The 17,314-nt window shown below is 33.1% G+C and overlaps 1 protein-coding gene across 2 annotated transcripts; it reads right to left on the bottom strand.

Annotated features, from left to right (window-relative positions):
* On the bottom strand, positions 1-12,132 carry LOC131848475 (cGMP-dependent protein kinase, isozyme 1-like). Of its 2 annotated transcripts, none has more exons than XM_059198351.1 (11): positions 11,730-12,132; positions 6,436-6,722; positions 5,996-6,279; positions 5,142-5,311; positions 4,635-4,873; positions 4,229-4,332; positions 3,546-3,762; positions 3,224-3,455; positions 1,442-1,540; positions 696-952; positions 1-396 (listed from the first exon to the last, which is right to left on the bottom strand). In XM_059198351.1, exons 1-11 carry the CDS (start codon positions 11,829-11,831, stop codon positions 237-239), a joined length of 2,151 nt encoding a protein of 716 aa, XP_059054334.1. In that variant the 5' UTR covers positions 11,832-12,132; the 3' UTR covers positions 1-236. The 2 variants fall into 2 exon arrangements, with proteins under 2 accessions (XP_059054334.1, XP_059054335.1); XM_059198352.1 differs by having other exon boundaries at positions 4,235-4,332.
* Between the last annotated feature and the right edge of the window lie 5,182 nt (positions 12,133-17,314).

Genomic DNA, 17,314 nt, shown 5'->3' with positions numbered 1-17,314 from the left:
TTAAACTTTCTCTAACATGTTATTTATTTAATAATTTACATAACAAATATATTTGTAATTGTTAGGTTATATGAGTGTACAGTAAAATCACAAAAATACTGCTAAGTTAAAATTAATATTGCATGTATCAATACGAATCAAAATACTGCAGACACTGCAGTGTAAGATAAGTGGAAGAGTTGTCTTGACAACAACCATTTTCCATATATTCTATTAAATATATATTTGTTTCTTTATTAGAAGTTTATATCCCAACCAGAATTTTCATCGGGCGGTAGTTTGTCTTTAGGGTATTTTTCGAAGTTCTTTAAATCCGAGTTACTGGCTACAGGTTGGATCAATGCTGGCTTTAGCTTCATCTGTCGGAGAGCTTCCCAATCAAACCCAAGGAACCACCTGAAAGAAAATATAGTAGGTAATAAAATATCATTATTTCATAGCATAGGTAGTTACAAAAAAATCTGATATACTACAACGCTAATAATAAATAAATTGAGTACAATAATATCTTATTATATGCATAATCACAAATTTTAGCACAAAAGTGTCTACCGTGCAATGTTCATTACCTATATGTACCTATAGTTGGTAGGTACTGAATACGCTATTGTACTATATATTTGTAGTGTTATTTTATTCAAGTAGTTTACAATTTGTTTGTTTCCAACATACATTGTAAAAAAATATCTACGTACTTGTGACTTTTTATATCAGCTATACCATTCTTCAGATAACCAAGTCGTTCGGCAGGCACAGGGCGACACAGTTTACGTATAAGCTGTTTGGCTGAGTTAGGGATGCGTGGGTGAAATGCCACAGCATCTATTCCTCTCAATATAAGATTGTACGTCTTCATGTGGTCACCGCCTGGTGCCCGGAACGGTGGTCTACCCACTAACAATTCGTGAACTAAAACACCCAATGCCCAGCAGTCCACTGCGCGGTCATGGCCCTAGATTAATAAAAAGATTTTATAAACCATAAACGTACCTTTCTGCCTTTGCGGAAAGTAACACAAATGAATAACGTTGAAGCGTTAACACAAACATTGTTGTTCATACATTTCCTGTTTTGTGAATGTCAAGTTTTCTCGTTGAACATTGAAACCAATTTCGATAGATAGAGAATCAAACTAGCCCACCTCTACGTCGTCATCATGTGATGTTCGATGATACATCACATGCGCTACCATTCCGGAAGCACTACATTGTCACGTCTCTGTAAATACCTGCCCTGTAATTACACAGGTCACTACCTCACAGGTCTCAACTGAAAAACACTTGTATCTTATAAAGCAAGCTGACGTCTACAATAGGTGAGACAGAGTATAATAGAAAAGACAACTTTCTACAAAGTCCTCCTCGATTAATATTCTAATGTATATAAAATTGAAATCTAAAAAGAAATATATTAGGTAGGTATACCTGGTTGTAACAATTACCTTATTTAATACTATTTCTGGTGCAACATATTCAGGCGTACCAGCAAAAGTCCACGTTTTATTATTTGATGTTACTTGTTTAGCAAATCCAAAATCGACCTACAACAAGGGTGAAGTGACGTAATTATTTTTTTAAATAATGTTAATGATGATATTGTATTATTATATGAAAGTTGATAACATTGAAATGATTTGAATCAACATAATGATACAAATATTTACGATAAACTGAATCATATAGTGATAACACACAAGAAATAAAACATTCCGTGAAAATAAAACTTTATGACGATATATAAAAGTAATATACGTGTATAATAACAACTTATATTTATTTATTTATTTATATACTCTTTTTTGCACCAGGAAAATTACAGTAATAGAGTAATTAAAATTAAAGGGTACAAAAGGCGGCCTTATCGCCTATGCAATCTCTTCCAGGCAACCTTTGGGTAGAGGAGAAAAAACAAAAGGTGGGTGGTGGCACTAGAATAGAAGAGAAAAAAAAAACATAATAATAATAATGAATAATATAACATATTACATATATAAACAGTATACACCAATATAAATATTATATATATATACATACATAACAACATGCAATAAATAGATACAACATAACACAAAATAATGCAAGCAGCAAGTAACTGTGATACACGCATAGGAATAATACCTACTAGTAATATAACAAGGGTGACGACAGAAAAGAAACATTATAAGGAAAGATAATGTGATTTGACCGAGTTCTTAAAACTGGGTAGCGATCGTGAGCTACGTATGGAGGAAGGTAATGAGTTCCATAGTCGAACGGCATGTACAGAAAAGGATTTGGTGTAGAATGAAGATGTGTGGGAAGGGATTTTAAGACGGAGGTTTGTTGCACTGCGTAAGCCATGATTTTGTGCCTCACCGAGAAATAAGTAAGGTAGTTAGGAGTAACAGGATTAAAGAGAACGGAGTAAAGAAGAGAAAGAATATGCCAGTCACGGCGAAGGCGTATAGGAAGCCACTTAAGCTGTACACGATAATGTGAGTCATATTTGCGAAGTCCAAATATAAACCTGATACAAATATTTTGAAGACGCTCAAGTTTGTTTAATTGGTCTTCGGTGAGGTCCTATATACCCTACTTCTTCCTATCCTTGATTACGCCGACACCTGCTACCTAAGCAGGTGTCGGCGTAATAGAAGTAGGGTAGGGTTGTGCAAGCGAAACTTTGGTATCGACTGGCAAGAAATTGCCTAGTCTCCTGAGTGAGCCTGCGGCAGGGAAAATCTTACGACTCACTTCGGCGATCTGAACTGTCCAAGACAGCGTCCTCTCGAAGTGGATGCCCAGGTTCTTGACGCTATCACTGTACTCAATGCATACTCCATCCAACACTATTCGAGGAAGAGTGCTCCAATTAATTTTTGCTATATACCGAGGGCTACCAATAACGATGGTCTGAGTTTTTGAGGCATTCAATGTTAGTCCAAAATTTTTACACCAACTAGATATAAGATCTAGATCTGCAGTAATTGTAAGGATGGCAGTGTCAATATTATGTAATGGGGCTTGCGAATAGATTGGAGCATAAAGGTGGTAGCAGGAATGAAGCTGCATAGTAATAGAATTAATAAAAAGCGCAAAAAGAAGCGGAGATAAGCGGAAGCGGATATATTTATGTTTTTATTTTAACTAGACACTTATATCCACTCGTGGAGAGCTCAAGGACCACCGATATGAAGTTAAATATAGGTAGATGGTATCATGGTTACACCTATTTACATATTTACCAATTTGATGTATCCATTTTTGTCCATCATTAAATTCTCTGGCTTAAGATCTCGGTATATGATATCTTTAGAATGCAAGTAATGAAAGGCCTCCACGACACAGGCCATCATGAACCGCGCTACGTTTTCTGGGAAGTACCCCCGTTTTTGAAGAATCGTCCACACGTCACCGCCCAATACGGGCTCCATCAAGAAGTAGATGTATTTAGTATCCTTGAACGTTCGGTACAGTCTGAAATATGATTTATTTATATTATTATTTCGTCAAATAAATGACAAATGACAGTAGTAAAATCATGTACTATGCACTTGAAATATTTACTTGCAAATGAAAGGGCTGTTGCATGACATCATGATATGTTTCTCATTGTAAGCGTTTTCTTGTTGATGCAATTGAACCATATCGATTTTCTTAAGGCATTTGAGCGCAAAAGTGGTCGATGGCTGAGGTTTATATTGGACCAACTCCACACGACCGAATCCACCAACACCTAATGTTCCCAAAATTTCCAGGTCATTCAACTCAACGTTTTGGTGTTCTGTATAAGAAATTTATTACACTAATTAAAAATGGATTGGATATTTCTTGATTATGGTATTAAAAAAATTAGTCATATTGTTGGTCATGGGATACGACAAGGGTTTTATTTAGAGGAAGTTTTAGAACTCTACTAATAATGTAATGTGCTATATTTTCCTAGTCGGTTCTTATACAGTGGTAATACATGGTCACGGAGTTGAGATTTACTTAACTTAGATACTTTAATTTATATCAATAATATAAGATGTTACTTGCTACTTCGTATTATTTATTGAGATACAAAATAACCTCAGGATACAATTTATTTTCACATTAAATTTTAATAAGACCTATTCAGTCTTTTAGTCGGGAAAATATAGTAATTGTAGATTACTTTGTCATTTATGATATTTGTACGGATAATAGTTATAGAATATTACAAATTGACACTCAAGTAGCTACGGATTCAATCAAATTATGTTTACCTCTACCTGTATTAATTTGAGGCTGTACACCGCTACCATCCGGTTCTTTTGTAATTGATTTATTTTTAAGTTTATCTAAACCACCCAACAGCTCATTGAATTGTCTAAAAAATAAATTTAATTGCACTTTAGTAACAAGACAATGTTAAACTGATCTGACTCTAATTAAACTTTAATATTACTCTGTGAACTTTAATATAAATCGTAGACTTTATATTCAGTTCAGCGCTTCTGTCTCGAATCTGTAGAGATTTCGGTATAGATATACAGAATACAGTACGTTCTGTACAGAAAATAAAAAAAGCGCCAACCCGATCTGGAATGCGGCTAACTGTCACTTCGAAAACTACTTTAGAAAAAAAGAAGTAACACTTGAGTATAAGATAATGATTAAAATTATACATACAATCGATCGAGTGTTAGACATTCAACGCCTGGAGGCAATGCAGTTACAGTAGCCAGACGTCGGTCTTGATGCAGCAACGCCTGTTCGCCGAAATAGTCACCTCGGAAGAGGGTCCCGACACGTTTTTCACTACCGTCATTTTCACGCTTTGTTACAGTTACGATGCCACCGCGGATTATGTAAAACTTGTCACCATAGTCTCCTTGTCTCACTACTACTGTGCCCGCCGAAAAGAATTCCTATTTAAAAATGGCGGAAAACAAACACTAAATATAAAAATTGGAGTACAAATATTAGTAATTAATTATAAACAAAAAGGTACTGTTTATATTATTTTAGCATCTGTGATACATAGTTGTAACAAATGAAATACTATCAGCCTTCTCTCAATCTCTAGCAGGTAGGTAATTATAAGTGCAAGTAACAATAAAAATAGCTAATGAACATTTAACTTAATAAGCAAGTAATTAAGTATACCTATAAGTACAATATCGTGCCATGACATACCCGTTTTAGACACTCCGAAATTTTTACAAGCTCTTCATTTTGGATACCTTGTAGGAACGGTACGGATGACAGAAAACGGATGTTGTCATCCTGTTCTTGTCGTCCACTGCGGACCATAATCTTTTGAAATATTCGTCGTTCTAAAGTCCATACTTGCGCTTGAGTAATACCTATTAAAACCGAAAAGAAATAAACTATATAATATTCACTATAATTATACATACAACTATAATACAAATACTATTTGAGGTAGCGCCTCGATAAGTGTAAAGTAGGAAACAGTACATTAGTGCATTGTTTGTCTAATAATAGAAGCAAGTTACGATGTTTAGACGATACTGAATTGTATTATTAGTGTAAAAACGCCCAGATTCATTAACGTAGCGTAGTTTTAATAAACTACTCAGGGTTAAAGCCGCCATGCCTCTACTTAAATAGTCTCAATAACTATTCGCGTATAAGGTTTCAAATTTAGTAATATATTATTCTTAGTCACTATATACCTATCTAGTTATTGTGTTTATATTGTGTCAGTTGTTACATTGTTGTGTTTATTGTATGTGTTATGGTGTAATGTTAAAATTTTCTAAATACTTAACTAAAATTCGGTTTCCTTACTATGTAATAATAATATATACTATAACCCTTTAAATAAGTATATAGGCGGTTTGTAAAATTAGTAATATTGCAGCTAAAACAGGCGTGACAGGCGGTACCTAAGCAATTCTAAATTAATGGTATGGTAAGGGGGTTCACTACTAAAATATGACTGCAGTTCTCTTAACATTATTATTAAATAGAACCAAATATCAATAAATTAACACAATATATTAATGCGTAGGTATGCTACTTACATCGAATTGAAGCGAAGCGTTTAGCTCTGTATAATATGGCTAGTTCACCGAACGCCACACCTGCTTCAAATGTTTTCACAACTTGTCCGGTTTTTAATACTTCGAATTGCCCATTAGCCGACACAAACAGATGAGTTCCACTCTCCCCTTCGCGAATTATTAAATTACCACCAGAGAATTCCTGTGGACTCATTGCTTCTGTTACCATATTAAGACGTACATCGTCCATTAAATTTTTCAAAAAGTCATTTTCCATTATTGCTTTTTTGATCAACTCGACTGACCTATAAAAAAATCGAGCGGCGCAATTAGGCTTTGATACCAGGTATACAAATATTTACATAGAGGATCTATATATTGAGTATATACATAGGTGTTGAAGGATTTTATACATAGGTATTTTACTCCCTTTGACAAATGCTTTCAACCTTTAAACTCACCGTTCGTCTTTATCATATTTATCATACTGCAGATCAGAAATGTCAACGTGCATAGGGGGCGGAATTGCCTCGCGTTTCTGTCGGTGCTGCATATCGGGGTTTTCATGTACTATTTGCGCTATAGTCTTTCGAGCCATGTTGTGGCTACTACGATTACTGTGTATTTCATTTTCCGAATCTAAACTTTGATTTGATTGTTTACTTAGAAGACTTGGCTTTTTACTCGATTTTCTACTAACATCATTGTGTGGATTTTCTTTTTGTGGTTCATGGTTCCGACTTCTGGTCTGTAAGTTAACGTTATTACAACTAATTAGTTTTTATTTACTGTAATCACAATAAATTACAGCTTTGTATGTTAGTGAAAAAATCTTTCGGCTAATATTATATTAGTACCTATAAAATACTGACCTACTACTAACTGACTACGAAAATTACTAACTAAATGACTGACTACCTACTACAAGTTTTCACCGTGATTGAAATTACGATAAAAAGATGTAGAGATACCATAACATTCATTTGGTCGGCGTTCCAAACATTTATTTTATTATTTTTGGTTTCAAATTGCAACGACTAAAATGTTTATCAAAATAGGTAATAACACAACATATCTATGTATTTCGATTTAGTATCCAATTCTTAAAACGATTTTCTGTACAAACATATGTATATCTTAAGAAACCAATTGCTATCATTATGTTACATTTTGATTTTAGTAGGTTAGGTACAAGAGTAAATTTTCTCAGGTAAAATATAAGGTTCTAGGGCGCTACGGTACGGATTTTAGTAAATAAAAATTTGTTGTTTGTTGTAACAGTACTGTGACGTAGATGTTTAAAAATATCTACACTAAAATGTACAAAACACATTGTAATTGGGGGGTGGGGTAATTTAGAGTAATCGTGTGATCTGCATGGTAATTCGTTGCAAAGATAATAAGATGTAGGTATACTTTTACAATGATATATACCTAAGTAGATATTATCTTTGTCATTCAGTCATCTTTAGAAAATGAATAGATTTAATTATTTTCTTTATACTTTAGTTAAAAAAGGGAAGGTATCCTATTTCGTAAAATATGTTTATAGTACGCATAAATTTCATATAATATTCATAGATCAATGTCCATGTTTAACTAATGATACGTCAATGAATACCTTATCAGTGCTGTGATCTATTAGGCAGTGATTTATAACAATAGGTACTAATATGATAAGACTCCACAGTTGTTTTTATCATAATTAAAATATTTTAGACTTAATGAATTTCCAGTTTCCTAATATTAGTGTAAATAATAAAACATGTATGAGAATACTGCACAAATAATCATCCAAATCGGTTTAGTATTGGTTAAGCTACGGGATAACTCTTCTAGAGTTAGTTACAACAATCCCGGTCACCCTAAAAAATCATCGTGGTTAATTCCTAATATATTCACCACTATGGGCTAATTAACTTCATGTTTATATTATCATCTTCTACTAATAACCCGCTATCTTATACCGGTAGCGCAACATTCCAATATTATCCATAAATAAAGTCAAGTTAACTCAAATTCAAATTAAAAAATCATTTATTCATGTAGGACTTTTAGCCGCTTGTGAACGTCAAGTTTTACATTATATTTTTTTTTCCTACCGTCCAGTTCGGTATATATAGGTAGATCCAATTGAGAAGAACTGGCAAGAAACTCAATTGAATTACTTTTTTTTAAAAGCCAGTTTATTTACAATGTATAGGTATTTTGGACTTTTTCTAAACGATACTTGGGGACAGCAAGTTTATCTTTAAATCTAGTATTAATATTATGAATATTGCTGTTTTTTGGCAATAAGTCAAGATTTTTATGAACATATAGGATATTTGAATATATAAATTGAGAAGCAACGGTGAGAATATGGGCCTCTATGAATTTTTAGACAAGGAACATCTCTATTATCTGGAACTGAAGTAACCGGCTAAGTTAGTTACCTATACCACTGATATGATAATATTACATAACTTTTTTTGGATAATAATGGAATGATGGTTGCCGTGTCAATTCGTTTATGTATCGTGTTTTACTGAGCTAGACTTGATAAAAATAATCATCTATTTTGGCGGCCAAGTAACTTGTTTTGTAAGACGTTTAATACGTGTACCTAATTTCAGCCCCTTATACCCTATAAGGGGATTAAATTAGGTACAGATCTTAGTTCTCCAGAATGGCAATACGCATGAGTGTTATCAATGGTATCAAATAGTAACGTACTGTCAGGAATGCTTACTATAGTGTTCACTTATTTGTTATTTATGTCTTCTTGTATGTAAGTTGTTATAGACATAATATCGGCTCGTTAGCCATAGCTCCACGTCTTTACTCCGCGGCGCTTGCGCAGGGAATCCCTTCCCTCTTGCGCACGGCGGTCCGTATACGCTCGGCTCGAGACGATAGATAATAAACTGCTAGTATTTCCACATACACTACACTTACCATTCACCATGAGGTCGCCGTGTATGTTTTCTATTTTAGGTTATAAGCAAATAACCTCTTACCTACTAACAATACTATACTCACCTATAATTACGAATTATAGCGAGGAAAATAAGTAGGTAGTACAACAATCAAATTTGCCAGTTTTAGTCATATTTGGAAAATAATATCTACATACGTGCAAAAAATATATGTTTTTTAAAATATTATAATGTTCAGCGAAAAACATAGCTTGCAGGCTAGCTTAGCTTAGCCCCACAGGACTACAGGTTAACTAAAGTAACTACGTATACCAAAAAGTAAGTTTAAAAGAAAATGTAGTCTCACTTCCTGAGTAGGTATTTGTACTTAATTGCCATATTGATATACAAGTCATGCTTGCAATTTCTTGCGCGTGAACTGGTACCAACTCGTTGAACTGACTGTATTAAATCATTGTTTTATAGTTTTCCAGGTATTGTATAAATGCCGATTGTATGTCGATAGATATAATATATATTCGTTCGCGCTATCTTGGTATTATTTCCGGGATGTATTTATGACATCATTATTAATTCATTAATGCTTCCTGTTCCCAATATCATGCTATATCTAGCTATCTATTAGGTACGTTCCGACAATGGAGATTTTAAGATTCATAGCAGAATTCACCATTCTACCCATAATAATATATTTATTTATTGCCAGAACAAAAGACACATCGACATAAATTCGAATACGTCCATTGTTTATTTAGAAGAAAAAAACTATAAAGTTATGAGCCTCTCCAACTACGTATAAATTTACCGAAACAGTACCTAGTACCTCATATTCTGAGCTAAGAGGCTGCCTCATTTGAAGCGGCAAGTGTATAGTTTATACGTACGCTACACTGCAGTCCAGGAGTTAACAAATGTTATATAATACAAACAAAAGAATATATTATATCTACATATATAAAATATAAATAATATAGGTATATGTAGATATATATGAAACCTTATCTATCCATCCTGAGGGAACTATGTATATAACGCTACAACATATATGCATAAAGAATTTACTTATTACTATTTTTTATATTATTATAAATTCTATTTACTTATTACTATACGCTACACGGGATGTCATATCCAATTTATCCAAAATAAAAAAGTCATGTAGCCTATAAATAACGAACGTTTCAAATTTTTCTAATGATACATACCTTAGACAGATAGGACATATACAATTTGTAAGAGTTTCACAGGTACAATTATCAAGGCGTCTCATCCTCGCAATTGGGTACGGGTGACGAGACACTAAAGTTGTGGAAGAATTTATTATTATAATTGAAATATTAATTAATAGAAAAAGCTACAGGAAAACGTAGTTTACAAGTTACCTACAAGGGAAAAGTTATAAACATAGGTATATATATATGTATGTACCTGAGAGATTGATTCACCCTTCTTTTTGCTTGTCTGGTAAAAAACGTAAAATATAAAACTACTTACAAAATACATTATTTAAATTATTAACCGGGTCTTAACACGAATAATTTTATGGCAAATAAAGGTATTTTGCCATAAAATTATTCGTATTAATAATTTAAATAATGTATATTAAACACGAAAGTTTAAAATTACTTACAAAATGTACCTTCACTAAGTAGGTAGTTTTTCTTATTTCATTTCTTAGTTTCACTGTGTACGTGTAAACATAATAAATACAGTTTTCTGTCTATAGCAAGTTACAATATTATTAACTGTAATAATTATCTATTTTCAAATATGAATATTAATGTCGAAAGGAGATAGATAAAGTTATATATGTTGCATCTCCTTTATCTCTAGATAAAATAGATTAAGAATAATAAAAAATAACATAATCAGTGATTAACAAATTGGAATCAATGTACTTTTAATATAATTTATTTAGTTAATGTTATACTATATGAACTGAGTGTTCCTTTGGACTAAGCAGTGCATTGTTTGTTGTGATGTTTTTATATTCAAATATCAAATAAAATGATTTCATACTTATGATTTAAAGTCCGGAGATAAAAAAGAGGTTGCAGTTGTTTTCTTTGCTTAAAAAAACGGTTTTTTTAAAGGAACTTAAACGAACTTCTTTTACTTGACACCCTACAAAAACCTTACTGATCTCATTGTGAATGTGATAACAATCCTGACTAATTGTTATTGATAATATATGCCTCCTATGTTTATTTTATGATGGATGTTATATATCTAGGTAGATATGGCTATACCAGAAATTAATTACTACTATGGTAAATGTAAATTTATTAAAATCTATTAATCTAATATACCTAGTTAAATAAACTGGACATATTCCTACATCTTTAATTCCTGTAGGAATATGTGCTCACATTATGCCATTACTCTCTATCTATTACTTCTAATATTTACAGTAATTTGTCTTTCTAACTTCCATCAAATATGAACCTAGTTTGTCAGAATAAGGTAATGAGAGGATAATAATGCACGTTTAATATTAGCTATAGTTGTGTTAATCCCGGATAAACTTCTTGATTTAATAAAATTTTTCATACTTATGTATGAAAAAACTAATTTGATTAAGAAACAAACAACCAAATGTTGTTATAAACATTCATTACCTATTTGTACACGTCATATTAGTATAATACTGAAATTTTAATTTGTACCATATCTAAGCATTATCACTGTTAACGAGATACTATACATAACGCCATATAACGTATACATAGGTAGAATTTTAAGTTAAAATTGAGTTCTAATTCTAATAAAAGTATACCTATATATACCTATAAAATTTATATCTATTCAAGAAGTCATTATGACGCTATTTTACTTACATCTGTCGATTGACCTGAGGATCTACCAGCTGGATTGGCCACTGGTTTAGTTATATTGATTCTGCCTTTCTTGGACCACCTGAATGGCGGACACAACACCATTTTAAAAAAAACTACTGTATTTGTAACCAAACACACTGTTCCATATTTTAACACAACTAAAGACAAACTCTGATTAGGTGCGCATACACACTGAGCGATTAACAATCTAACGTATTTTATCAGTAGGACCACTAAGATTACCTTACAATACCGATTTAATTATTCAATTCTATCATTACCTTGTTATTATATTTATCAAGGAACCTTGCGATCTTATCAGTATTGTAAATTGTCATCGCTAGCATTACTGCTCACAGAATTGGCAGTTGCAGCCTGACGTCGATAGCGTATCGGAACCAATGGTCGTAACGAATTATGTAGAGAAAAATTTAAAATTATATTCTTGTTCTGGTTTTGTACTGAATATAAGCAATATATTTTACCATTCTTTAATTATGTATGTACCGTCTTGTTTAGATATGATTTTTTTTAAACTAATTATAAATATGCAATAAAATACTATTATTTTTACTCTGTCGATATATTCCTAATATAATAAAAAAAGGGATGTTCATCAAAGAAAAAGCAAGTTCATACTATAATTTATTAATAACGTAAATGAGTACACAACGCCAAAGGCTTTAAATGATTCACTTCATTCATTATTCTCATTGGAAAAAAATATATATTTACAATAAAAGAGAAAAAAATCAGCTTCGCAATTTATCACAAAATTGCCACACGAAAAAGGAAAAATTCATCCATTATTAGTTTATCACAAATCGTATGAGGGAGCTCGCTGTGCACTTGGCTCGATAAATGTTCATACTAAAACCGCACTCTCCGCAACGGGATCGACGTGCAACAATAAAATGTGCGATGAATCTATATAAACTGTGCCAAACGGAAGACATTCATTATGTAACAAATCTATTGTAGGTAATATTATTTTAAAAAACATTTAGTTTTAACATTACACGTACAACATACACATACGGAAATTGAGCACGGTATTGTAATCGTATCCAAATATATGTCGGCCCGAGCCGCGAGCTGGGGCTTACGCGGCGCCCATCTGCGGCTCCGTAACGTAACGCATACTCTTGGCCGGATAACACAAACCATCGTACATCTTATTAGTATAACCGGCCAAGAAAACAGCACCTTTAGCGGAAGAAGCCTGTTATACTCGGGTGGTTATACAAAATAATCTTACTACTCTGTAACATACGCTTTTTATCCGTCCTGTACTCATCAATATTAGTATTATTGGATATTTAACATATGTGTATATAACATTGAGGTAATAATTAAAGAGCGTAGGGTCTAATAATAAAAGTCACAAAAAATGTGCTGAGTTAATCTACATAATGATGTTTATTTTTGTACCAATTTTGCATATACAAATTCATTTTAGCTCACATAAATTTCGATTGGAGTTATACTATTTCATACTAGCAAGAATAGCAAAGTCGTGGACCAAAGGAAGACTAGTGCGTGATTCTTGCAATGTTTGCATTTTTGGGACTTTTATCTCGGACTCTTCTGTGCATGGACCTAATGATGAACTGTACTATTTCCATATGCTTTGCGACGGCAGAACATCGATCGGAAGACGACCGAATGCACTTTCAAACAATTAATATCTAACATGTAATAATTGTATTTTGATATTTTATGTACACTTTAAATAAACTAATGATTATATCTACATACATAGTTAATATATAAGCATTTGTTCGTCTTCTACCGAATCGTTACCGATCGTGCCTGTGCACGTCACAAGACAATGAACAGCTCATTTACAAATCTCTATTGACGACCAGTATGCGCTACGTCTACCGATGTTCCCTCTTTTTATACAAATAACAAATCATCATTAAATTCATAGACATGCCTTTAATTATGAGGTGTCATATTATGTGTAACGTGGCACGCCTACGACTTTAATATAATATTAGACACTTGGATATACAGGCATAAATGTTATAATAACCCTGCTAATATGAGTACAACTACTACACTAACTGAACAGCGTCGACGAGTGCAATTGACGAACAAGTGATACTTATCAACTCCGGCTACGTTAACAATATAAACCCGAGGTTACAAATCATACGCACAACATGCGGCGGCGACTCCGCCGCGATAACACTATATACAGTTGGCAACGCGAGTAGGCCGCGGCCACCACTCTGCTACCTCCAGCCTATCCGGCACTAAATGTTTTATGACAGATATATCAATAGTCGTAATGATATTTTGCCTAAATGTGAACATTTAGATCGATTGCTCAGCGGTTGAAAACCCCGCTTCGTAGGGTACGCAACCATAGAATTTACTTTGTATAACCCGCCGATGCAAATGTACTAGTCCATTAATACTACGCCTTCAGCGCGAGAGGCCACTTAAACTGGGAGGATTATACAACGTAAATACTACTGTATCGTAATGAAGGTTTTTAACCCCACGCCATTCCTATGAGTCAATTTTGGTAGCGTAAGAGTCTCGAATTTTATTGCGTAGTAGGTGTAGTTATACGTCAATCAGTTCACACCGTATCAGAACGCGAGTAGGTGCGACTCGAACGATACAAAAATAGGTCGCACCCAATATTGTGAAAATTGCCAGGAGGGTAGCAGCTACTGGGTCACAGCAGACCCGCGACGCCCGGGCCGCGGCCTCACACACTCACACGCCCCTTATAACAGTAGTCATTGTTGGTTTGGTGTTGCCAGCAAATATCGATTTTCGCTAACAACACTATTGATATGACGTTTTATTATGCACAATATAACAATTCGTTTTAAATCTAATGATTAGAATCGAAGCCGTCGATCGTATAATTTGTGCACAGCATAAAGAAACGAGAATAGTATGAAAATTTAATTTAACATCTCATAAAACCGAGAAACAAATCGCGTTACAAAATACACAATATCCTTAATTTAATGATTATCATATTTATAATACATTGTTCTTGATGATTATTTTTTCAAATCTTAACGTAGCACACTAACCATTTTGTCAGATATGTCATTTAAATTCAATTTTTCCCCAAGTAACAATTTGACTTTGATCTTGAGTCTTTCAAAAAAGAATATTCCATATGATCAGATTGCTATTGTGATTTAAACAAATCGTCCTTAGAGCCATAACAGAATATAATAAAAAAGCAACAATCATTATGATCTAGAGAGACGATCAATTGAATTGTGGCGACTTTTAGACTTGGGCTATATTAAGAGTAAATTGAAACTCAATGTCGATAATCAATCAGTCCAACATTTGGTCCAAACACTATTTCCGTCCGCATCCCAAGTCTAAAACACACCCAATTTATATGACTTACGTATAACATTGGTGGTTCGAGTTGTAGAAAATTATAAAAAATTGTGACATCTATTGTCTCTAGACAAAATATATATAAAAACTACCAAATTAAAATCATTTAGAAATCACATGTACTTTTATAATGTACTTAAATACAAAACTTGCATTAAAAAAATTAAAACAGGTAATGCCTAAAAACTAAAGATATTCACTTAAAATAATGCATTCACGCATGAGTATTCAGCGGTAAAGCGCAAATTATTGTTCGCAGCTGCAACAGGACTGACTACAGTCCGATAAAATATAACTAGAACCTATGCATAATCAATATAATAAAGCCAGTGGCACTAAGAGGTGAGTGAAACGATCGTAATCTACCAAATGAATAATATGACACGAAGACCTTAACAAATAGATCCTACAGAACGAAAAGAGTATATACCTACATCAAAACAAATTCGGAAAGGCGTATGAAAATATAATTCGTAAAATTCACATATTTACGAACCAGCACCTTTAACTATCTTAGTTTGTGCGCAAAAGACTAGAACTGCAAGTTAAAAATATTCACGTCATGGGTTCGCTATCGAGCTACGTATGCTAAACTTGTGTGCCTATGAACTTGCTACCCAACTAGCACAACAGGTGAACGCCTCCATCATCTTAACTTTTTAAGTAATTAAAGCTATCATAGTAGATGTCACCGTGCCGAAACGTAGCTTTTTAATATACCAGGGGAATATTTCTGTTGATATGTTAGCATAGAACTGTTACGCGGGATCCTGGTAAATAAATTTAAAAAATACATATTTTGAATGATTACATTCAAACTGAGAATAGTACTGAAGCATAAAATCATCATTGTAATGCGATTTTTAACACTACAAATTTACAACAATATCAATAGAGCAATAGTTAACATGAAACGAATCATTTCAGATCTATATTTATATATCATATCATTGAACTATGTAAAAAACTACTCTAGATGGCAAATAGATATGTTCAGAAAATTACTTTACTATAACGAAATCACTTAAAACGAAGATATTGTTTGAATATATAAAAGACTCACAGATTTTGTAAGTTTTTCTGAATGAAAGACTATGAAATCTATGGAGAATAGATGAATGACATGCAAACGCTCTGATTACGTATGAATCGATGGGTTTTGTGCTTTGGTATAAACGTTGAGCGAATTCAATTTTTATGTTATTTTTACAATCCTAATGCAAATGTTAGATCTAAGTTACGACGACGTCTAAAGGGTTGGACCCGTACGCGTATTTGTTCCACAAATGAAAGTATACCAGATAAAAGTATTAAAATAGCGTATAAATACACACCGTACACATTCAGATCTACGGTATCGAACATAATTACAAGGAGAAATCTCAATGATATGTAAGAACTCGATGGAGTTCCCTTCTTTACTTAAACACTACATCTAAAGCGTTATATCTACGTCTCAGTAAAATATTAAACATTATATTACCTAGCGATCAATAATTCGATTTTATAGAAAACGAAAGTAAACATTTTTGATACATGTAGGTACTACAGACAAAAAGCATATTGTACATAGCGAGTACTAAAACAATTGCTAATTTAACACGAACAGGATTTGGCTTTCCACAGCTTGTGGGTATAGGCATGTTGCGAACTTTAAAGGCTATATAAGCACAACTTATTGAATTTAATCACATGACTGTAGCATATACGCAACGAACAGCACCTGACTGAACTGAACGGTCGAACGTTTCTAAAACTATGTAAAAATAGTGTTCTTTCAAAATATAGGTAGGGTCGAAGATAACTTCCCAAAAATTATCTTTGTAAAATAACAACCAAGTAAATAATGGCACCATATAAAACTGCACCACGAAGACTATTTTTGCCAAACTATATTGAATAGAATTAAACTGTATAGAAAATTTCATGTCTTTTTGTTAAGTGTCACCTGCACTAACAACAAGACTATATTACTTTTTCTAACTATGTATCCAACATGAGACGAACTAGCGTTCAACTGTAAAATTTATGACGTCCGATGTGATATTCCGATAACAACAAAGCATGAAGTACATATATCTAGCAAACACACACGTGTTCCAATATCTAAACTAAAATGTAACGAACTGTAAAATGTATTCAGGATTCAATATTTACATTTTTCTATGATATGCAAGTGCAAAGCTCACTAAATATCG

The sequence above is a fragment of the Achroia grisella genome, unplaced genomic scaffold (assembly GCF_030625045.1).
Source record: "Achroia grisella isolate CSIRO2021 unplaced genomic scaffold, CSIRO_AGI_Agris_v1 utg558, whole genome shotgun sequence".
NCBI classification, from domain to species: Eukaryota; Metazoa; Arthropoda; class Insecta; order Lepidoptera; family Pyralidae; genus Achroia; species Achroia grisella.
The sequence above is the reverse complement of the archived record's forward strand: the minus strand, read 5'-3'. Positions and strand labels throughout refer to the sequence as shown.